Here is a 24,923-nt window from a genome sequence, read left to right on the forward strand (position 1 = left end):
CTTTGAGGAAGAAGGGAGGAGGCTGAACTCCAGTCAGGTACCTTTGATAATCACACCTGGAGGAAACCCTAACAGCCCAGCCTTCTTACCAGTGCAGCCCCGGTCTTCAGCAGTCAGGCTGCAGTAGAGTCCTTACAAACTTCTAACCCTGTTATTTAATATAAACTGAAATAATTTTCTGTCTAAATGCAAGTCCCAAATAGTCGTTTCTGTGCATGCAAAACAGAACTCTGATGTATTCAGTGATTCTCTCCATAATTTGAGCCAGTGGGACCAGAAGAATCACTAACATGGACACATGCATCCAGTCCTGTCTCCACAGAGAGGAGGAAGCTGTTTAAACTGGAAAAGCAAACAGTTCTTTGGAAACAGTGGATTAGAAATTCTAGTGATTTGTATGTTTTCTCATTTTGAGCTTGAGTTCAGCAACAATTTTTTAAAAAGGGGAACAAAAGACTGTAAGCTGTGTGTGTGAGTGTGTGTGTGTGTGTGTGTGTGTGTAGGGGGGCTCTTTTATTAACTTTGTAGAAGATTTGGATGTAACTAAAGTCTGAATAACTGTTGTAAACCATGCAGGGCTCAGTTTGTTCACTGGGATGCAGATTTGCTGGATTGGTTTGCTTTTTTCTGCTTAGTTTCTACTTGTTTGCTAACGATCTTACTGTCATTTGGAAATGAATGAATAAATGTATAAAAAAAGTGTGTGCTGAAGGTTCCTTCTTGCAGTCCAGACCTGTCAGCGTTCAGCACATTACAACAGTCGCTCTCAGGTGCAGAGATGAGAAGTGATGTGACACAGTGACACCTGCCTCTGTCTTTGCACTGTCAGTTCAGGGACATGCTTTAAATTATTTGCAGATCATGTTTACATTTTACACAGCATCCCATGCACATCAGTTAGTTAGACCCTGACCCTGAATTTAAGTAATGAATAATGACACTGGCACTATGCTTTGGGCTTTTTAGCCTCTGTGATAGGACAGACCAGGGGGATACCCACAGCCACTGGCCTTAGGGCAGATTTGAACCCAGGCTTCTCCATTAGCCCTAAAACACATGGGTCACCTGGTCGACCCAGTGACCTAAAGTCACGCTCCACACATTCAGTGTTACTATAGAGAAAAAAAATTCTGCAAATGGTTACACAACTCTAATATACTAGTAAGATTTTCCATAGTAATTTGCTCATAATTTGTATCACAAGAAACTGTATTTACCATGACATTGTAATGCAGCACACATATTAGTTTGGGGTTGTTTGGAGCAGCCAGTTAGAGCACAGTGTAACTGGCATGATTGGGCTGGTAGCTGTAATTACTGTAGGGTCTTTACCTTATAATATAAAGTGCCTCCAGGTGACTAAAGAGGATAATCATGACATTCTCACAGTTCAGCAGTGGGAAGCTGCCGCGGTGGTGTTTATGGGGAAGAAAGGTATTCCTGAAGCAGAACAACCTGAGAATGTACTAATTAAGCTGGTGGGGAGGGCACGTGAGACTCACAATGGGCAGGACCCAGCTCTGTCTCTGGGCCACTAAATAATCTTTGAGATATTAAAGCAGTGACACGTCTGCTCTGGTGTGCCACGAGCTGCTTTCTACACCACACTGCCTGCTTCAGGTGAATGCCGCGTTGAGGACTGTCTTAGGACAGAGTAAGACTTTTGATGACCTGTGTGCCATGATTATATGTCACTGCCCTCATCCAGAGGCATCGCTAACATTTAAGTTCAAGCCAGTATAGCAATAATGAACATTTGCTGATGTGCATGAGAAACAGTTATTTAATTCATTTTAATTATAGCATCAAAGAGTCATCGTAAGTCACTTTATATTGTAAACCTACAATAATACAGATTAAACTCCAAAAATCAAAATGACCCCCGACATTGGGAAGGAAAAACTCCCTTTAACAGCAGAACCAGGCTCAGGGAGGGGCAGTCATCTGCTGAGGGGGGGCATGCTGTGGAAGAGAGCCAGAGATGAATAATATCTAATGATTAAATGCAGAGTGGAGTATAAACAGAGTAAATAAGGTGAATGAAAAGAAACAGTGCATTATGGGAAACCCCCCAGCAGCCTAGGCCTATAGCAGCATAACTTTAAGCCTAATCTTAAAAATAGAGAGGGTGTCTGTCTCCTGAATCCAAGCTGGAAGCTGGTTCCACAGAAGAGGGGCCTGAAAGCTGAAGGCTCTGCCTCCCATTCTACTCTTAAGTATCCGAGGAACCACAAGTAAGCCAGCAGTCTGAGAGCGAAGTGCTCTCTTGGGGTGATATGGGACTATGAGGTCTTTGAGATAAGATGGTGCCTGATTATTCAAGACCTTGTAGGTGAGGAGAAGGATTTTAAATTCTATTCTAGATTTAACAGGGAGCCAATGAAGTTCTCTTCATCAATATGGGAGAAGCCAAGCCAAATGTATTTATATAGCACTTTAAAAACAGCAAGTGCTGACCAAAGTGCTTAACATTAAAACACAATAAAATATGAAAGCATTAAAAACATTAAACATAATTAGAATTGATAAGTAAACAAATGAGTAAAAGTCAATAAAAGTAAACTCTCAGACAGTTGCCAATGAAAAAAGGGGGTTTTAAGAAGTGACTTAAAGTGGACAGTGAAGAAGTCTGTCTAATATGGAGTGGGAGTGAATTCCACAGCTAGGTGCTGCCACAGCTAAAGCTCTGTCCCCTCTGAGCTTTCCTTGTGTCCTCATCCAGGAGCAGCTGATCAGCGGACCTGAGCGACCGGGAGGGCGAGTGCACATGTAGGAGCTCAGAGAGGTAAGGGGGGGTCAAAAGACGAGCAGCTGTGTTTTGCACCAGCTGAAGACGGGACAGGGATGACTGGGAAACCCCATAATAAAGAGAGTTACAGTAATCCAGTTGTGATGTAATGAGTGCATAGATTATGATTTCAAAGAACATTAAATGTAGTCAGATGTTTAGCTGGAAGTGATTAAGGAGCAGACGGGACTTCTTTGAGGGTCATACACACTCAGCTGATCAGGGTGAGTCTATGTCTAGATATGGTTCAGCTACAGATACAACTCTTCAAAAGTTGTATCTATAAGACTGCACAGCTGCATGTAAAACAATCCCAACTACAGCATTAAAGAGGACAGCTGTCACTCAGGTACAGGGCAGAACCATCAACACGAGCCGTACTAAAACCTCGATGGGAAAAAGAAGATAAACGAAGAGCTTTGGATGAACTGGGACTCAGAAGGTGACATAACTTAAACAGATCGTTTAACGTCAGTCACTGTGGACTTTACCTTGATGGAAAAGAGGAGCAACTCACATACAGTACAGGCATACAGAGGACACTAGTCAAAGGAAAACAGGAGCAATACAACGGGCCATATTATGATTCAGATTTGGACTCACATTATTATTATTCATAAGAGGGAAACAGCTCAAAGAAATGTGACTGCAGTGGAGAACAGGAAACCACAGAGCACGTCACACTGTCAGAAATATGAAGGTCCAAAAGCTCCGCTCAGTGAAAGCTTTCAGGCCATGCTCAGTCATGTGATGGGATGTTTTCTTTTTAGAGACAGTCACACTCCCTACCAGTGGGTGGCAGTAATGCAACATTTCGTTGTTTGCCAACTGTTAATAAACATGAAGGAGGAGGAAAAGAAGAAGGCGAACACAGCTCGCAGTTTCCTATGAGCGGAATCATGTTTGAAAACTTCAGGGAAAAGCTTCACATCGTCCAGCAGGATTTCACAACGGGGTCGGTCTGCTTTAGCTAACGCTGGCTGTGCTCCGCCTCCCTCACATTTAATGAATTGGGTCTTGCTAACATGTAGCATAGCAGGTACACTTACTGCTAGCAATGAGGAAAGAGTCGGAGCTGCATGGAGAGCAGCGGTGACTGAACCTGACGCGGTGCTTGTTCGCAGCATCGTGTCAGATGCGTTTGTTCCGTCTTTAGGACACCGCACGGCTTTCTTTCTTATTGTGCCACTTAGTGCGACTCCAGCTGTTCAGGTTGTTGCTGTCAGCTGATAATCATGTGATGACCCCCTCCCCCCAGCCTCTCGGTTCTGATTATGTATTAGTTTGGTAACCAGACAGACGGAGTTCCCGTAAGTTATATCCTGCTGTCACTCCAGGCCGCACACACGGTGCCTGAGCTGTGGAGGCTCGAAGCTAACTCAGATGATCTTCAGTGTGCTGCACTAAGGTCACACTGTGGGTTTCCTTCAGTGACTGTTTGCGAGGTGAACCAGCAGTCACAGCTGTGTTACAGATAACACTGTAGTTTTTATAAAGCTCCAGTAACAGCTACTTACAGCAAGCACATGGTAAATCCACTGTGCATCTGAGCCTGCCTCGAATTGGCACAACCATCACTAACCAACTATCCAGTGTCACACTTGCAGACTGATACGTGCCGTCATGGTGTGTACCGAGCCTGTGCTGAGGTTCTAACAAGCTTTACAGTCAGTGTTTGGTGTGACCTCCTTTGCTCTTCAGCACAGCCTGAAGCCTCTGAGCAGCTTCCTGTCAGATCCTTCAGCAGTCTTCAGGAACGGTTCTCCAGGCTTCCTGAAGGACAGTCAAAGCTCTTCTTTGGATGTTTCTGCCTTTGGTTCTGTTGTCTGTCAGGATGATCCCACACAGGAACGCTGAGCTCCGGGAGGCCGATCCATCACTGATGCTGTTCCATTGTGTGTTTTTCTATCCAGGTGCGCTTTTACTGCATTGGCAGAGTGTTTGTGAGATGCTTTGCATGGTGGACTGGAACCTGATGGTACTTTTCTGTGGTCATAATTCCATCAATATTGTCAAGATGGCCACTGGCTGAAATGCAGCCCCAAACCATGACAGAGCCGGCGGTCTCTCCTGACCTCCCTGTGCACATTTGAACCAAAAATCTGAATTCATCCCTCCATGAGGCCTGCTGGATCTGATTTTCTGTGCAGTTCTTGTCCATATTACACGAGAACTGGTTCTGTTGGTTGGTTTGTTTCCCATTTTAAAGAAAGGGTTCCTGGCAGCCACCTTTCCACTTCTGATGGGACTTTGTCAGGTCTTTGGATTTTTTCTATTTCCTGTGTTCCTGTTTTTTTAATCTTGGAGAATTAGCTTGTCTGTGAGAAGAAATGACTGGTTCTATATAAATCTTGTCCACTCTAAATGAACACTCAGTGCTTTGTGTCATTGACACACACATTCTATATTTAAGGGCTGTCTAACATTGACACACAGAGTGGCTGTGGCTCAGGAGGTAGAGGAGGTGACCTGCTAGTCAGGATGGTGGTTGCTTGTTTGATTCCTGGCTGCTCAAGATGCTGAACCCCAAGTTGCGCTCCGATGTAACTGTTGGAGTACAAATGTGTGTGAACGAGGTGTGTTGTATGAAGCGCGTCGAGTGCTCAGAGTAGAAAAGCACTAAATAAGAACCAGTCATTTAGCATTTGCAGCCACTCTGGTGACGGCATTGAGAGTAACTCTGGGTTAACTCTGTTTTGCCCAGGCGCACAGCTTTGCTGCGTCTGCATTCAGCATCCTTTGGTCTCATTCACATTGTGGATTTTGACTCGAGCTCTCCAACACTTCCCTTTTCTTTTCTCCCTCCAGTTTTAAGACTCTTGGAGACAAATCACGAAACACCAAAATGAAGAGGAGACCCAGGTGAGAGTGTGCGTTTATTTCTTTTTGGGGAAACAGGTGGCTCTGCAGTTAATTAAAATCTTAATTATTAATCATTAATGAACTGCCCGCTGATAGCTGGAGGGAGGTTATGTTTCTGTTAGCAGGATCACTCGTAAAATTATGAACGGATGTTGATTAAAACCTCTGGAGTTGTTGGGGGTGGAACAAAGAACATCTGGTTACATTTTGGCAGTGCATATTTGTCACACATGTTTCAGATCATCAAACAAGTTTTAATATTAGACAAAGATATACTGAATAAATACAAAATACAGCTTTTAAATGATGTCATTTATTAGCTACCCAAACCTAATGGCCCAGTGTGAAAAAGTATTTGGCTCCATTGTTATGAATTAAATGTAATTAAGCACATTTTATATTAAGTTCAGTCTTGAGCCATGGCTACCAGAGCTGCTGAATCTAGAAAATGTTTAAATAGAAACTGTGTGACAACAAAGGATCTCAAAAAGCAACACATCATGCCACGATCTAAGGAGAGTCAAGCACAGGTGAGAAATGAAGTCACTGACGTCTTTCTGGAAAGGGTCAGGCTGTGAGCCTGCAGCGACCCACGATGAGCACGATTATCCACAAATGAAGAAAACCTTCCCAGGAGCGTCCGACCTACCAAAATTACTGCAAGAGCGCATCGATGACTCATCCAGGAGGTCAGAGAAGAACCCAGAGAAACATCTGAAGAGCTGCAGGCCTCACTTGCCTCCATGAAAGTTCACGATTCAACAATCAGAGAGAAACTGGGAAAAACTGGAAGAGCTCCAGGGTGAAAACTGCTGCTGACCAACAAGAACACAAAAACTCATCTCACATTAGCCAGAAAACATGTTGATGATCTCCAAGAAAATGTTCTGTGGACTGACGAGATCGAAGCTGAACTTTTTGGAAGGTTTGAGTCCCGTTACCTCTGCATAGACTAACACAGGGTTTCATTAAAAGAACAGCACACCATCAGTCAGACGTGAAGGTGGTAGTGTGATGGTCTGGGGCTGCTTTGCTGCTTCAGGACCTGAAAGACTTGCTTTAAGTGATGGAACCATGAAAATCCTGAAGGAGCACGTCCAGCTAACTGCCCTGAAGCTCACTCGGGTTATGAAGCAGGACAGTGATCTGAAGTCCACCTCTGAAGGTTTTGGAGTGTCCTAATCAAAGGGCAGACTTAAATCTGATTGAAATGGTTTGGCATATCCTTAAACAGGCCGTTCACGCTCAAACCCTCCAGTGAGGCTGAATTCAAACAATTGTGGACAGAAGAGTGGGCCAAACTCCCCCCACAGTGACCTAAGTTATTGTTAAAATCTTGATTGCTGTTCTTGCTGCCAAGGGACGCACAGCCCGTTATCAGGTTTACGGGGGCAGTTAGGTTTTCACAGAAGGCAGGTAGGCTCGGATAACTCGTGTTTTTCACTCAATAAATGACAACGTCATTTATGAACTATATTTCTTATTATAAAATGTGTCTGTCTGAAACATGTAGGTACATGCAAAAATACTAAGAAACCAGGAAGTGGGCAAATACTTTGTACAAGTAATGTAATGTGTATAAATGTGTGCAGCAATGCTGAAGTACAACAGATGTTCTGTACATACGACAAAAGAGATGAGATGTGGAGATGTACTCAGTGTTTGAATAAGGTATCAGTCTATACTGAGCCACGGGCAGAAACCAACTCCACAGAGAGAGGCCCAAGCCAACCAGTAGATTTGAACCAGAAACCCTTTTGCTGCAAGGCAGTACGTAGACAGTACACCACTGTGCCACTTATCCTGTGCCTGAAAAAGGCTTAAGATTCCTTGGGAATCTTTGACTTTGTCTCTGCATGTAATGCAATCCGTGCTGTGGCCTTTCTGCTGAAAGTGTTAGCAGAACAGGCTAACCCTGCAGAGGTGGCACTGAGTCCTGATGTAGCTGCTGCTGAAACACTGCACCATTCTTCTGTTTGTCCAGATTTGAAGAACACCTTCCTCAGTTCAGTGCTGGACTGGAAATCCTGAACAGGTCTGCAGTCTGTCACACACACACACACACACACACACACACACACACACACTGAGTTTTGATAGTATAACAGTGTTGAGGCTCTTAAAATTGTTCTTTGTAGGTATGAGGACGGTTGGTTTCTGCTCCATAAAAGAACGAAGGACTGTGCTCAGGCTGCAGAGGTATGAGGCGTTTCTCCGTGTCTGCCTTCTTACAGACGTACTTTCACATCTTCAGTCTGTGACCGACCGAACAAAATAATCAAGTCCACAGTTTTATTTAACTAATTTCAAGACCTGGTATTGACTAGATAATTTTTAAATTATTATAATTATTTTAACTGTGTATGTGCAGTATGACAACATTTTCATATCATGTTTTTTTTTTAATCATAACGGTTTCATGGTATTATATTTTTTCTCCATGCAAGAGTGTTCTTGGAACAGTTACTGCAGTTGATATGCTTTAAATAGCCCATTTATATTCATCTAGACTGTAGTGTCTTTTCTTTCATGTCCAGACAGGTAAAAGCACGACACCTTTGCTAACGGGGTGGCAGTAATTAAATTAAATGATCAGAATTGTATCATGTGCAGTCCCTTTGGTGAACGTGTCTTGAATGGATGTCTGACTTATCTGTACTTGTCGTGCAGATGTAGCTGTGGATGTGGAGGTTGTAGAATCGGATATTAGCATGAGATATTCCTCTTACTCTAACACGTGTTTTCGGCTAAAGCAAATTGCTAGTGACACCACCTCCGTCTACCACTTGTGCTCTACAGCATTTGCAGTATATCGTTGTTTGGTTCACGTCTGACCTTTTTTATATCTGAAGAACCTCCCCTCCTCTCTTTTGGTAGTAATTCCTCTCGGTCACCTTCAGTAACCTGTACAGTTGCTTTGCTTTAACAGCTGTCGCTGGCAGCCATTCTTGCCTCCAAACTTTTGTGCACATGCTCAAGCAAGCACACCTGTGGAGTTTTGGTGCCGCAGTAAAATGAGTCTCCATTGAAACGCTTTCGGAGCACCATCTCACACATTCCAGAGATCATTTAGGTTATTTGTTGTATGAAAAATTCATATAATGAAAATACAAACCGGATTTTGGTGTGAATCAGTATACCGACCAGCCCTAGTGCTGTAACTCTGAGAGTTGCTTGCATGTCAGAATATCAGGTGTGTAGAGCTCGGGATTGTAACATCAGTGCATTGTGGGACCGTTGTTCATGCAAGTCCGAGAGTGTCGTTGACACGCATGAGATAGATGCTGCTTTTGGGTTTTAAAGTTAAGTTGTGGACATTAGGAACTCACCAGAAGGGTAACCCATGGCTGATGGGGTATTGCCACCACCCTGCAGGCCAAATGGGCAGCCAATTTTCAACTTTGTGAACATAACTCAAACCAAATGACCTTGGAGCTTCATATTCATACCATAGATGCATCTCCTGGCTCACAGTATTTTTGAGACAATGTCAGGGAACTCACTAGCTCCTAAAAATAAAGTGGCCATTCTTGTATTCTTTGTGTTTATATTGACCAGCCCCTCATAATAAACACCCCTTTGCCTCGTTGATTACGGGTCAATTGGTTTTCCATCCATCATCTTCTGCTGATCCGGGTCCAGGGGCAGCAGCCTAAGCAGAGAAGCCCAGACCTCCCTCTCCCCAGCGTATCTGGGGGAACACCGAGGCACTCCCAGGCCAGCCGAGAGAGAATCTCTCCAGCATGTCCTGGGTCCTCCTCCTGGTAGGGTATGCCTGCAATACCTCACTCAGTAGGCATCCTAAGTCAGATGTCCAAACAACCTCAACTGGCTCCTTTCAGTGTGGAGGAGTAGCAGCTGTGCTCTGAGCCCCTCTTGGATGACTCTTAGACCTATCCCTATGGGAGAGGCCAGCCAACCTTCGGAGAAAGCTCATTTATGCCACTTGTATCCTCAGTCTCATTCTTTTGGTCACTCATGACTGTAGGTGAGGAGCGTAGATCGGACAGCTTTGTTTTTATGCTCAGCTCTCTCTTCACCACAAAGGACCGGTGCATCGTCCACATCATTGCAGCCACAGCCGCAGTCCATCTGTCCATCTCCCACTTCCTTCTCACCTCGCTTGTGAACGAGACCCCGAGATACTTAAACTTGAAATGGCAGCAGTTACTGAAAGAAGTCCTGGAAATCCTCACCCACTCACCTCAGTATCGCTGCCATCGGACAGAAGTGAGCTTCTCTGACTCGACTCTTTCCACAAAGTTTTACGACCTCCTCCAGAGTAAGCAGTTGTGGCTGCTTCATGAAGTAAACCGTGATCTTATGGTCCACACTCACTAGATAAATGCCGGCAAGAGCATTTTAGGTAACTTGGGGTAAAAATGTAAAATATTTAACATACATCCATTATTTAATCTCTGATGTGTTTACTAATAAATATGTCAAAATATGGTGTGTACAAAAACTAGAAAGCACTAGAAACATACAGGCTGGCCATCACCGGAATGGGGCATCCAATGCTAACCCTATACCCGTTACTGCTAATGTGGAATATGGTCTTTTCAGACTCAGTGTCCTCAACCTCCCTCGGAATGCTGTCAGAGTTCCACTGGAAGTGGGAATTGCAGACTGGAGCCCCTGCCAGGCATTCCCAGTGCACCTTCACTACCCGTTTAGGCACACCAGCTCTGTACCACACCCAATCCCCCACCTGATCCAACTCCCCACCAGGTGGTGAACAGGTGAACAGCTCCTCTCTTCAACCGAGTGTCCAGAACATCCAGCTGCAGATCTGATGATACGCTTACAAAATCAACCTGCGACCTAGGGTGTCCTGGTGCCACGCACACACATCCTTATGTTCCATATTTTTTAAATGCATCACCACTGTGATGGGCTGAAGAGAGAGAAACCATCTACTGATGCGAGTTTGTATGCTTTATGGATTTCAGTCACTGGAGTGCCTTAGGGCCTGTTTAAAGTGAGCGCTTTTCCCACTAAGCTGTACTTGAAGCTGTTGATATGATGTGAACCATTTTATGGCCTTCTTTTTCACCTGGTCTCTTGGAAACAACTGTCTGGAAATGTAGGCCAATGGCCTTTTCACCTGTCCCTACAGAAGAACGTGACCAATCCCCACAGTCTGGATGGTAAACTCTACATCACAGGATCCTGGCAGAGTGCCTTCGTCAGGGCTTGAAAGGCTTTTTCTTTGTGCTCTCCCCACGCAGTCTTTTTCTTTGAGGTGCTTGTGAGGTCAGACCGAGATACTGACCTGAGATGGAAAATCATAATGAAATGATGGCACCAATTCATTGGACTGATGGCCTCCACAGACTTAACAGAAAGTAATGGAATGTAACTGAGTCTTATGCGTTCCTAAGGAACGTTTCTGTGGGTGTTTACTTGGTCTTCAACAGGAGCTCCTCAGCTCAGTCAGATATTCTTGACAGATACTGCTGTAAAAAAAAAAAAATCCAGGTAAGCAGCACAGAATTAATCTGTGCTGTTTTATTGTATTTATTGGAATTTTAGTGGTGTTTTTGCTCTGTTTTATTGTGCAGGGGTACCCTCTTCTTTTTAAACTGAGACTAATTTCAGGGAGACAAAGAATCTTGATGTTGTACCTGACAACACCTTGTTTATCATCCTCTGGAAAGTAGCTAAAGCACCACGGAGTCCTTACGGCATCTTGGTAAACTGCCATAATCCCTGTGATCTCCTAAAAATGGTCAGATGCTTGGCTACATCAGTAAACTGGAGGAACCTGTCAGTAGTCCTCACAAAACTCCAGGGTGCTGATGAACCTAGCACGGTTTTTAAGTGGGTTGGCCACATGTTGGGAACCACTGGTCTACAAAATTTGGTCCTATTTCTTCCTACTAGTATTAGTCCTGATAACTGGCATAACCTTTTGATTTTATTTATTTATTTGTGATTATTTATATGTATTTATTTATGTTGCAATTTATATATTTTCTGTATTTTATTTTCAAGAGATTGTAGAAAAGTATTCACTATTCTTTAAGTGCAATAAATGCTGATGAGTGATGAGTCAATAGTAAGTACTCTACTTACCTTCGTACCCCTGTGTGTTTCAGGCACTGGATGGTGACATAGTGATGCTCTCAGCACACTGGGAAAGAAAAAGGACAGCACTAACACAACTACATGAACAACTGCAAAGCTTGCCAGCCTTTATCAACGATCTTGATGTTATCACTGCTAATATAGGTATCTATTATGTCTATGTAGTAAAGCTGGTCAGCACCACAGTCAGTGATGCCTACAACATTGGTCCATAAGCCTCAGTGTTCAGAAGGATGGAACACCAAACCTTAAGTTTCCATATTGAGTCCCACTTTATACCATGGTCTGGTACCTGCTAAAAACCAGTTATAGTAAATAATAGTAAAAATATTAAATAGTTGACCTGACTCAAGCAACAAAAGGAAAGCTTTGTAAAGGTGATAACAATATGTTAAAGGCATATGTAGTCTTATTAACACACTTTAAAAAGCTTGTATTATGAGCACCTTATTATTTTTATTGCAAGGACCATTCATTGTAGGGTTATCACACATATAAAGTGCCTCGAGGAGACTGTTGGGACTTGGCACTATATAAATAAAATTTTATTGAATTGGACCTTTTAATATAAATTATTATCCTTGTGAATATACACTAAACTGCCCAAAGTATTCACTCGTCTGCCTTCACACACATGAACCTGAGTAACATCCATCTTTAATCCAGAGGCTTTAATATGATGTGGGCCCACCCTCTGCAGCTATAACAGCTTCAGCTCTTCTGGGAAGGCTTTCCACAGGTTTAGGAGTGTTGATGGGAATTTCATAGATGTGCTTCTGGAAGCACATCTATGAAACACTGATGTTGGAGAGAAGGCCTGGCTCACAGTCTCTAATCCCTCCCAAAGGTGAATGAGCAGTAGTCTGTGTGCAGCTTATATAACAGTCTTCATGCAGAGCAACAATTCGTCTTTAAGATCCTCACAGAGTTCTTTGCCATGTTTGAACTTTCAGTGAGCAGTATGAGAGAGTGTGAGAGCTGCACTACAAAACTGAACACACCTGCTCCCTGTGCACACCTGAGACCTGGTAACACTAACGAGTCACATGACATTTTGGAGGGGAAATGACGAGCAGTGCTCAGTTTGGACATTTACAGGTGTAGTCTCTTAGGGGTGTACTCACTGTTGTTGCTGCTGGTTTAGACATTAATGGCTGTATATTGAGTTATTTTGAGGGAAGAATAAATTGACACTGTTATATAAGCTGCACACAGACTACTTTTCATTGTGTCACAGTGTCATTTTGTCAGTGTTGTCCCATGAAAAGATATACTTACATATCTGCAGAAAGGTGAGGGGTGTACTCACTTTTGTGATACACTGTATGCTTTCACATTTTCAGACAGTTGATCCTGCACTGTTCATATTAATAGTAATGGAGATTATCTGATCAACAATGATAATAGAACTTTCTTTCTTTCAGTATTTATTTTTTGGGCAATATTTCTTGAACAAAATGGAAAAAAGCTGCAGAAATCCATGGCTTTGTGTTTGTTTCTAGCTCATTTGGAAGGTGACTTTGAGGAAATGGAGAGCAGACTGGTATACCTGGAGACTCTGTGTTTTCAGTGTGAGCAACAGGCAGTCAAACAACAACACATCAGCCAACTAGAAACACTAAAGAAAAAGAAAAGGTATCAAACTTTTGTTTCTTAATGAATAACTTAAATGTGAGTGATTGCAGTCGGTGATCGAGTAGTTTGAACTATGTATCTGCAAATTAATATAAAACAATGTAAGAGACTTAAAGCTGCCCCTAGTTCCTGTCAGATTTCTGTCATTATTGCTTGCATGTTGCACACAGTATTTGACCGTAATTGTGATTACATTTTACTTGTACAAAGTTATTGTACAGCTCAAAGTTGTTGCAGTTTTACGCTTCTTATGTGAGCTGTATTTCATCAGTGCATTAAAACTGATTTTGAGAATAGTTGAGTTTATGTAGTCACAGTCACGTGTAAGCATATTATAACCATCAAAAATGGACAGATTAGTTATGCAGATGTAGAAATGTTAGGCATTATTTAAAAATATTTTAGGTTCATGGGAGTATATTTTTATTCTGTCACAATTTGATTGAACTAATGAAACTTAAAAAAGAAAAATGAGCTTCACATCATACTGTCAGAATGAGCTAATGGGGACTGTTATTAATGTGGATCTGTCTAATACCTGTCTTTAAACAGGAGGGAGGTGGAGTTGCTGGAAGGTGAGTTGCTATATATCCATCTTAACAACTCATCCAAATACACTTAAGGCAGTATGTGTCATTCTAAACAATGGTAAACTTGGTGATCACGTAAAATGCCAATTTGCTTATTTGCTGATACTGTTGCTTGAGTTGTGTCTTCCTGTTTTGTAGAGGAACTGAATTCTGAGCACGCTCAGAAGGTAGCAGAGATGGAGCAGATTATGCAGCAAAAACTAAGAGAGCAGCAGAAAGTCTATGAAGAAGCCTTTAACCAAGATGTGGAACAATATCTGTCCACTGGATACCTACAGCATAGAGGTAAGCTCCTAGCCATTAAAACCATGGATATAGTCATAATCATTTTGACAGTAATGTGTTTAATTTTATGAAAAGGAACTGTGGTGATGTAAAAAAAAAATTGGTGGGTTAAATTTCAAAAGACTAGACATGTAAAAGCACTTTTGCAAAGTAATAAGTACTTAAATAAAAACGTCTTTAACATAACATTGTTCTATTTTTGTCAGCATGTTACAGTGATCTTAAACTGATCATTTATAGACTAAAATCTGCTCAAAATGTGCAGTGTTCTTAAACAGTACGGTTAGGTCCGTAACAGTGTTCTAGCTTAGCGGGTGATCACCAGGCGCTGTGCCTTGCGGAGGCGCCCTCGCGTCGGGCTGAGGGTTTCTCCACTTCACTTTTGGAACTCTGCTGTTGCTGCAATTAGCAAACGGTCATTCCTGCACTTGACAGCTTAAAGCAGATAATCTGAAAGCTGGAGAGGGAATGGTGTCTCACTAAATTAGAAGATGCTCATTTAGCCTGGAAAAAGAGTTTGTTGCTCTATAAAAAAGCCCTCCTTAAAGCTAGGACATCTTACTATTCATCATTAATTGAAGAAAATAAGAACAACCCCAGGTTTGTTTTCAGCACTGTAGCCAGGCTGACAAAGAGTCAGAGCTCTGTAGAGCCGAGTATTCCTTTCACGTTAACTAGTAGTGACTTCATGGATTTCTTAACAAATAAAATTTTAGACATTAGAGAAAAAATTATTCATAACCATCTCAAAGATTTATCTTCATGTTCGGCTGCTTTCAGCACTGCTGGTATTTGTTTAGACTCTTTGGCTCCAGTTGATCTTTCAGAGTTAACTTCAATAGTTACTTCCTCCAAACCAGCAACATGTTTGTTAGATCCCATTCCTACTAGACTGTTCAAAGAAGTCTTTCCATTTATTGATGCTTCAATCTTAAAAATGATCAATCAGTCTTTATTAGTTGGCTGTGTACCACAGACCTTCAAGGTGGCTGTAATTAAACCATTACTTAAACTGACCCAGCTGTCTTAGTTAAGCATTTAACGCCATGCGATCGCCACTGAAGCGCCGATTCCCTGCTCTTACTAGTCGCAAACAGCTGGTTAAGACGTAGCATATTAGCGCCGAGTCGCCTGATCAAAGGAACTTTATGTATTCGAGGATTTTTCTTATTCCAAATGAATCCTGATATTAGTTTGTCCATGGTGTGAAAAAGGACCTAGAGAAAAACAGAGGGACACATTGAAAAATGTACAGAAATTTTGGTAGGACGTTCATTTTAATTGTATCGATTCTACCTCCCAATGACAGCGGGAGTAAAACCCAACGTTCCATATCCTGTTTGAGATTATTTAATTGTAACGAAAATTTTGCTTTAAATATATCTTTGAAGGAATGTGTTATCCAAATTCCCAAGTATTTAAATTTTTTTGTGGACTTATTTTTAGGGGAAATAAACCAAAACCAAGCATTTTAGCTGCTGTATTTACTGACATAATTTCACAATTTTGTAGTTTAATTTTGTACCCCGATATCTTGCTGAATTTTTATACTTATACTACTTCACCACGCAGCGCCAACACCAGAGGCTCGATCGCAATAGCAAATAGGATAGGGGACAGGAGGCAACCCTGTCAGGTGCCACTTTTACCTGTATGAGTACCAGTATGAGGAGAGATTATTGTTTGTCTGAACAGCTGCCAAGGAGGAGGCGTACAGGACCTTGATCCATGATATAAGTCCATTACCAAAGCCAAATTTTGTGAGGGTGTAGAAGAAATAATCCCACTCCACCTTTTCTAATGCCTTCTCAGCATCCAGTGATACCAATATTTCTGGGATATCTGGTGGCGTGGGACCATAAAGTATATTCAATAGACATCTAATGTTAAAAAAGGAGTGTTGAGCTTTAATAAAGCTTGTCTGGTTATCTGCTATAATTGAAGGCAAATCCTCTTCTAAACGGTGGGCTAGCATTTTGGAGAGGATTTTACTGTCTAGGTTCAGAAGTGAAAGGGGACGAAATGAGCTGCAATCTAAAACATTTATCTTTTTTAGGGATAAGATAGATAATCGCTTGTCACATGGTTAAGGGAAGAGAACCGTGGCATGTGACTCTGTGAATAAATTAGCAGTTTTTTGTTTTTTTTTAATTCACTGGGGAACCCATCAGGTCCCGGACAGTTTCCAGCCTGCATGGATTTGATTGCAATAGTAACCTCCTCTACAGAATATGGTCTGTCTAAATTGGATGCGAGGGTGTCATCAATTGTGGGGCAATTTATTTTCTTAAAAAAAGAGTCGAATAAACTGTAGTCACTAAGATATTCACTGTAATACAGTAAAATCTGTGGAAGCATGAGCTGATCTTTGACTGATCTATTTGTTTAGTTATCTCAGGTATTATTCTGTCCACAGCTTTCTGATGTAGCTGATGAGCAAGAATCTTCACTGCCTTTTCATCACCTTCATACATTTTGCTTTGGGATTTATTAATTAGATTTTCAATGTGCCTTGTTGATAGTAGGTTGAACTCTGTTTGAAGTGTTAGTCGCAGTTTGAATAGGTCATTTGATGGGGTGACAGCAAGTGTCATTATATAGCTATATATAGCTCAGGAGGTAGAGCAGGTCACCTACTGATTGGAAGGTTGGTTCGATTCCTGGCTACTCCAGGCTGCATGACATGACATAATAAATGGAACGCTCTTGTTGATAAGGATTGCCACGCCTCTAGATTTGGAGTGGAAATTGGAGTGGTATGACAGTCTAACCCACCCTCCCCTGAGTCTAAAGGGGTCAAAGGTTTGGAGAAGTGTTTCCTGAAGAAATCAATCCCCACTTTAATTTTATTGAAAGGGGTCATTACCTTTTTCCTTTTGACAGGGTGGTTCAAGGACTTTACATTCCAGCTTTTCAAGGTTACATCACATCCAGTTGGTCTATTTGAGAGGCTTTTTTAGTTGCAGCCGTATTTAGGATAGAGAAAATTTTGTAGTGAAATTAATCTGTTCATATTCTTGGTTTCCAAGGTGTAGTAAGGACCCAAAATGATAGCATGAACGCACAGAAGAGAAGGGAAGAATAGAATAGAATGCCTTTATTGTCATTATACAGGATGTACAATGAGATTGGAGGGCCACTCCTGTTCAGTGCCATGTAACAGAAAATCAAACTCTCTAAAATAAAAATATTATAAAAATATTATAATCTAGTATGATCAATATAATCAAGAGATATACAGAAATAAACAATGTGTAAAATATACAAAAAATAGAATGTATAAAAATATATACATACATTGGTGCATCTGTACATTGTAAGAAAAGTAAATATGTGTATACATATAATAATGAAGATGATGAATATTGCACTAGTGAATGAATACTGGATATTCCACAATAGAGGAATGTTAGATATTGTTCAGTATGAATGATATAATATTGCACAGAGACGTGGGTGCTGCACAGTTACAGTGGGTGAGTGTGAGAGTTCAGGGTGGTGATTGCTCTGGTGAAGAAACTGTTCTTGAGTCTGTTTGTTCTGGCTTTGATGCAAGAAGAAAAAGAAGAAAAAAATCCCCCACCCTTACCTGTCCGAGCAGGGTGAATCCCCAACCCTTAGCAACAATTACTGCACATTTAAGCGCTTATGGGAAGGTTCACTAGTATTAACAAACTCTGCTGTATATAAAACGTAATTCTTTGTTGGGTTCCAAAGACCGGCAGGTGAAATATTTCAAACTCTTTTTTTTTTTTTTTTTTTAACTAAAAAGAAGAGGTAGTTTCTATTGGGGTGGCTGTAGCTCAGGAGGTTGAGCAGGTCACCTACTGATCTGAAGGTTGACAGTTTGATTCCTGGCAGTTCCAGGCTGCATGCCAATGCATCCTTGGGCAAGATCCTTAACCCCAAGTTGCAAGCGTTGGAGTCTGAATGTGTGTAAATGTTAGAATGAATGGGTAAATGTAAACGTGTGGTATAAGCACTCTGAGTGCTCAGACAGAGCAGAAAAGTGCTATATAAAAACTAGTCCATTCACCAGTTATTGTAACTTTAGCATGTCAAATAGTCATGTCAATAGTAAAATCACTTTAGTATTCTGATCAATCAAATTATTTATGTCTGTTACAAATCAGGCAAGGTGCAGCTTTAATTTCACACTAATCGCTGCTTTCCTTATGTCCATCTTAGGCGGTCTAGAACATTGTGGCTCTATAAAAGCATCAACTTCATTCAAATGTAGAGCTAAGCTTTTAAGTTTTCATGGCATCTTCTGAATCTTGGAATCGTTTCTCAGTACCAATGTGTGTGATCTGAAACACCGCAGGATAAAGAAGACCATATTTAACACCGTCTTGTCCATGGAGCAGTCGTCTCACCTTGCCAAAAGCGGATCTGGCCTTCACGACACTTGGAGGGTAATCTGGGAATATGGAGATGGCATTCCTTTTAAACCGAAGCTGCCTCTGTTCTCTGGCGCGAAGCAGGACTTTTGCATCTTGTTAATAATGGAGTTTTGCCACTATTACACGGGGTTTTTCTGTCTTGGCTTCTCTGTTGTAGTTCTCTATGGGATCTGTCGAACCAGAATATCTTGATCCATTTTTAACACTTCCTTCAGTAGTTTGGAAGCAGCTGCTGGGGTGCACGAACCGGGGGTCTCCAGAACATTCAGTATTCGGACATTGGAGTGTCACATTCTTCCTTCTATATCAGTGCACTCCTCCCGTAAGTTGCTGACCTCTGCTTCGAGTTTCCCCACTTTTATTATCAGCGGCATCATCAACATAATTGGAGCATGATGATAACCCATATTCCATTTGAGATACGGTGGTTTTCATTGTCTCATTGTCGTGGTATTTTTAATTAACTCCATTTTCACTGCCTGTAGCTGGGTTTTAATATTCTCAAAGTCTTCGGTCAGTGCGGCCTTCAATTCAGACCTGAGCAGCGTATCGATTTCTGCTTTTAATGATGTGAGGATTTCCATCTTCAGGTCCGCAGTATCAATCTGGTCACTACCTTCAGGAATGCTAGCGCTACCTCCGGGTGGGGAATCTCTCGAGTTTGAGGCTTTGAGCCTAGCAGCGGAGGTGCCTCCACTGAACTTGAATTTCCGCAGGTTAAAAGCCATTGGTGAAATAGTGTTGTGACAAAAACAGCAAAGATTGAAAGATTAGTGGTTCTATGTGGCAGCCCACAACTTTGTGTCAATGTAAGATTCCCAAAAAGAGATTTTAATCTGAATTCCAGCAGAACTTGTCTTTCATGCCCAGGCTGAGATGGTTTGAAGGATGGATAGCAGATATACTAGACAAAGGATTGAATATGGACCTGCCAGGCAGGAGGAAAACAAGGAAAACAAGACCACAGATAATCTTATGACTTAAACTATTATCACTGACATAAATATTCATTTACTAGGGGAACATTTATAGAACTTATTGATTCCTAGTGCTTGTGTGCTTTTGCTATGCTTTGAAACATAGCAAAAATCAAGAAAACAACAAAACATTGTAAACAGCTTTTCAAAGTCTCCAGTCAGTGTCTGGATGACATAAAACCACACTGGTAGAATCAGTAGTGTCTGTCTGATACATTCTAATTTGTGCATGCAAATTGGGAGTCTCTCTACATTTACATGCTTTGCTTAAGCAATGTCAGTAGAGAAAACAGCAATGTTTTCATTGCTATGCAGATGATACTCAGTTATACTTACCTGTGAAAACAGATGGGACTAATCAATTATTAATTTCATACAAGAAGCATGAGAACGCATTGGTCCACATGAATGTCTGCAGTCCCCCCTCATCGTATTTTATATAAATAAAATGAATGCTGAATGGATCAAAATTAAATATTTTAAATGATAGGTTGTATGATTTGGGGTGGGAAGGAATGCAGCATGCCACCACTTGCCACATATAGTATGTGACGAAAGTTTAACAAGGCTATTGTTAACTGTTAATCGTATTTAAAGTTTAGTAAATGTGGTAACTGGGTATGTGTACTTCTGCAGCGCCACCAGGTGCTGATATATGCTCTCTGGATCAGATGACAGTAACTAACATATCAGACCAAGAGGCTTTGGATGACTTCCTGAACTCCAGTGGTGATGAAATCAATACTGGATCATCGCTGACTTCAGGTAACCTCAACTTACTTACTGTACAACCTTAAGAAAACTCAAGACAAGTTTATGTTGTCATAGAGTACAAAGCTATATTAATTATTCTGACAGCTTGAAAGTACAAAACAAAATCAGGTTAGTAAATTTATTTATGCATTTATATGTATGCATTTATTTAAGGTTCCACTGAGGTCATATACAGTTGTGGTCAGAAGTTTACATCATGGGCATGAGTGTCATGGTAATTTAGAGCTTTTAATGATGCATTTGAACTGTTCTTTTTCCAGGCTGGCATGATTGCGCAGCAGACATCTTTATCTTTAAAAGAAAAAGAAAAAAAAAAAGCAAGAATTTGAAATTATTTTGGATTTTCTCTAAACACCACAAGATTAATAGTGTACATACAGGCTCGGGGGTGTGTGTGTGTATGTAGCTGTATATATGGAACTCAGTGAAGATCTAAGAAGAATAGTTGTAGAGTTACACAAATTGAGAAGGTCTCTTGGAGCTGTTTCTAAACAAGGTCTAGAAGAAGACCCAAACTGTCACCCTCGGATGATGAGGAAATGGTTTGTTCCAGGACATCCTAACCAAGGAGCCACTAGGGCTTAAGCTTGTCGTGAACGGCTGTAACAGCACCATCGAAGTGAAGTGAGTTTTACATATAGCCATGGAGTGAGAGGATGCTGACCAAGAACGAAGCAATCAGTGTCTTAAAGCTTGACTGAAATTTGAGCTGCCCAAAGCCCAGATGCTTTAGATCCCACTTTGGTGATGTAAGGCTTGGATGCAGCTGCCATGGAAACCCATCCATGAAGCTCTCCACACACTGTTCTTGAGCTGATCTGAAGGTCACATGAAGGTTGGAGGTCTGTAGTGACTGACTCTGCAGAAAGTTGGTGACCTCTGTGCACTATGACCCTCAGCATCCTCTGACCCCACTCTGTGATTTTACGTGGGCTACCACTTCATGGCTGAGCTGCTGTTGACACCTTGTTATAATATCACTAACAGCTGACTGTGGAATATTCAGCAGTGACTGGACTTGTTGCACAGGTATCATCCTATCACGGTACCATGCTGGAACTCACTGAGCTCCTGAGAGCGACCCATTCTTTCACTGATGTTTGTAGAAGCAGTCTGCATGCCTGGGTGCTGGTTTATACACCTGTGGAAGTGACTGGAAGATTGGAATTCTGGGTGGATGAATGAATACTTGGCAAAATGGTGTAATTTAAATGAACTTTATCAATTATGTAAAGAGCAGTGGTCAGATATCTAGCCAGAATTATTCCATTCGATTGCTGCATAAAACATCTGGTCAAGGTACAATTTGCTAAGGGACATTTAACCAAATCTTAGTGGGTGTGTATGTACAGTGGGCAAAATAAGTATTTGATACACTGCAGATTTTCTAGGTTTTCCCTCCTACAATGAATGGAGAGGTCTGTAATTTTTATCATAGGTGCACTTCAACTGTGAGAGACAGAATCTAAAAAAAAAAAAAAAAACCAGAAAATCACATTGTATGATTTTTAAATAATTAATTTGCATTTTATTGATACAATAGAAACCCAGAACTTAATATTTGATACAGAAATCTTTGTTTGCAGTTACGGACATTTCCTGTAGTTCTTGACTAAGTTTGCCTACGCTGCAGCAGGATTTTGGCCCGCTCCTCCATACAGATCTGCTCCAGATCTTTCAGGTTTCAGGGCTGTCGCTGGGCAACATTGAGTCTCAGCTCCCTCCAAAGATCTTCTGTTGGGTTCAGGTCTGGAGACTGGCTCGGCCACTCCAGGACCTTGAAATGCTTCTTACGGAGCCACTCTTTAGTTGCCCTGGCTGTGTGTTTTGGGTCATTGTCGTGCTGGGAGACTCAGCCACGGCTCATCTTCAATGCTCTTACCGAGGAAAGGAGGTTGTTGGCCAAAATCTCGCAATACATGACCCCATCCATCCTCCCTTCAGTACGGTACAGTTGTCCTGTCCCCTTTGCAGAAAAGTCTGATGTGTCCACCTCCATGCTTCACGGTTGGGATGGTGTTCTCGGGGGGTTGTACTCATCCTCCTTTTTCTTCCAAACACAGCGAGTGGAGTTGATACCAGAAGTTCTATTTTGGTCTCATCTGATCACGTGACCTTCTCCCATGCCTCTTCTGGATCATGTAGATGGTCACTGGCGAACTTCAAATGGGCCTGGACATTTGCTGACGTGAGCAGGGGGACCTTGCATACCCTGCCGGATTTTAATCCATGATGGCATAGTGTGTTACTAAGGGTCATCTTTGAGACTGTGGTCCCAGCTCTCTGCAGGTCATTGACCAGGTGTCTTTTATATAGGTAACAAGTTCAAACAGGTATTTATTCTTTTGCTAATTATTTCAAAATCATACAATGTGATTTTATGGATTTTTCTTTAGATTCGGCAGCATATCAAATACTTATTTTCCTCACTGTATGTATTTGAGACTGTATGTGTATATTATTTATACTCTGTGCGGTTTACAGAAAATACAAAATAAAAAAAAATGGGTGCATGAGTTTGAATTTAAGTCATTACAGATATATGCTGTACAATCATTCCAGCCAGGAAAAGGAACAGTTCAAGAAATCATTAAAAGCCCAGAACATGACATTCATCCCCGTGAGTGTATATATATCACCTGGTAGTTTTGTTTAGTCACCTGTTTGTGACTGCTAGACACTAGACTCTATCCCCAATGCAACAACTTCTTCACTTTAACATACAAATCATCTCGCTAGAGGAGATATTAATTATAGAAGGATCAAATATTGGTGTCAGGGGAGAAACATCAGATATATCCTATCAGGATCTGTGTAAAAATCTATGACATTACATGTAAAAACAACCCAGTGAGCAGGGGAAGAGGAGTGGGCTTACAGCTAGTCTGCTGAAAGTGAAGCTTTTTAGGTACTCAGTGAAATAAGAGCTGTCTTCTCTAATAGGTCCAGACCTCACATCTTGCTCTTCTGAGTCTTTGAACCAAACCCCTCCCACAAATAACCAGCTGCACAACAAGGGTGCATTCTGGCAGGCAGAAGAAGAGCTGGCCAGTCAGGAGAGTGATGAGCCTCTGGTGCAGTCGGACGAGGAGGATGTTCAACCAGATATGGCATTGGTTGTTCTGCATGATGTTGGCACAGTCAGAGGCTCTGATGATAGTGACTCTTCAGGAGACCTGCACACTAGCAACTGTGGCCCTGAAACTGCCTGAATCTTGGAGCTGTTACTGCAGAGCTTTCAACTTGCATGAGGTTTTTCTAGTTCTTAAAATATCTCAAATGTTAGCATACAACTCTTTCTGAAGACAAAGAACATCACCAGTCTGGTTTATTTCATAATTTCAAGCTTGTGAAAACAAACAAATTGATTCTAACTACAATGTATGCAATCAGAAATATATTCTAACCCAAATGATTGTTGGTTTGTTTGAAAAAAAAAAGAAAAAACATATCCTTTAACATGTGTGCTGTATGCAGTGTTTGACAAACAAGACTGTATTTGTCACTCAGTCTGCCGGTCTGTCTGTAGCACAGCAGTGTGAGATTTAATGTGTTAATGTGAAATCTGGTTTGGTTTATCAAAGTTCTGATAACTAGGAAGCTGTAAATAAAAATCACTTTGTGGTACTAACTTGTGGTTTGTATGTTGTAATCTTTTGTGATGTATCAGTCTTTGTAGGTGTGCAAGGACACTTAATTAGTTAATTAGTGAGGCTGAGTAGGTGTTATAATCCAAACTAATTACATCTGAGGATGGTGTGGTTACTCTTCAGACAGCCATTGAGAGTGCTACAAAACCAAAAACTTCTAGACAAGATTATATGTGAGCAACTTCAGGCTAGTAATAAATCTCCCAGCGAGGACTGAAAGCTCAGACTCATGTTAAGAATAAAGGATTCCAGAGAGACACGAGCTTGACAGCCAAAATGTTCTGGGAAAAGGTGCATTTGGTTGGGCCAAGGGGTACTAATGCTGCACTAAGATGTTCCTCAGTCATAGGGACAGAGGATAATCTACACTGCCTGAGAGAAGAAAATGGTGATGCTAGCTGTGGGAATTCACAAGCAGTTAACTCAATTCTCCAGCAGATGCCAAAGACAGACTTACTACACCTGGAAGCCTGTTGGAAATGATCCAGGGAGAGATGAACAGATCAGAGCACTCCGTACACTGTGAGCTGGTACTGGATCAAGTTTGTGGATAATGTAATAAAACAGTGTAATCTGGAACTTAATGGACAGCAGTCAAAAAAGGGTAAAGTTATATTTAAAAGGAAATGAGAACATTTAGACAAACTTTACATAGTGAATGATGTGAAGTCTGGTATGTACTGTGTGTGCTGCTATTTAAGGAAATCTTGAGACATCAGATTTCTCAGTTCTAGGTTTCACACAGGACATGTCTGGCCACTAGATGGGGACAGATTTTAGCTTTGTGCCTGAGGACAACCCTACCACAGCAGAGACTGTTCGCCACTTATGACCTGTGGGTCACTGTCCTTCTCCTGCATGATCTATTG

At 41.5% G+C, this 24,923-nt stretch overlaps 1 protein-coding gene across 1 annotated transcript; it reads left to right on the forward strand.

The window, feature by feature from the left end:
• The first annotated feature begins 3,606 nt into the window (after nt 1-3,606).
• dtnbp1a (dystrobrevin binding protein 1a) lies at nt 3,607-24,023 on the forward strand. Its single transcript, XM_030724725.1, has 10 exons — nt 3,607-3,743; nt 5,597-5,650; nt 7,635-7,685; nt 7,789-7,849; nt 11,752-11,884; nt 13,243-13,375; nt 13,928-13,950; nt 14,104-14,250; nt 20,267-20,395; nt 23,348-24,023. Exons 1-10 carry the CDS (start codon nt 3,676-3,678, stop codon nt 23,614-23,616), a joined length of 1,068 nt encoding a protein of 355 aa, XP_030580585.1. The 5' UTR covers nt 3,607-3,675; the 3' UTR covers nt 23,617-24,023.
• The last annotated feature ends 900 nt before the right edge of the window (nt 24,024-24,923 follow it).

The sequence above is a fragment of the Archocentrus centrarchus genome, unplaced genomic scaffold (assembly GCF_007364275.1).
Source record: "Archocentrus centrarchus isolate MPI-CPG fArcCen1 unplaced genomic scaffold, fArcCen1 scaffold_40_ctg1, whole genome shotgun sequence".
NCBI classification, from domain to species: domain Eukaryota; kingdom Metazoa; phylum Chordata; class Actinopteri; order Cichliformes; family Cichlidae; genus Archocentrus; species Archocentrus centrarchus.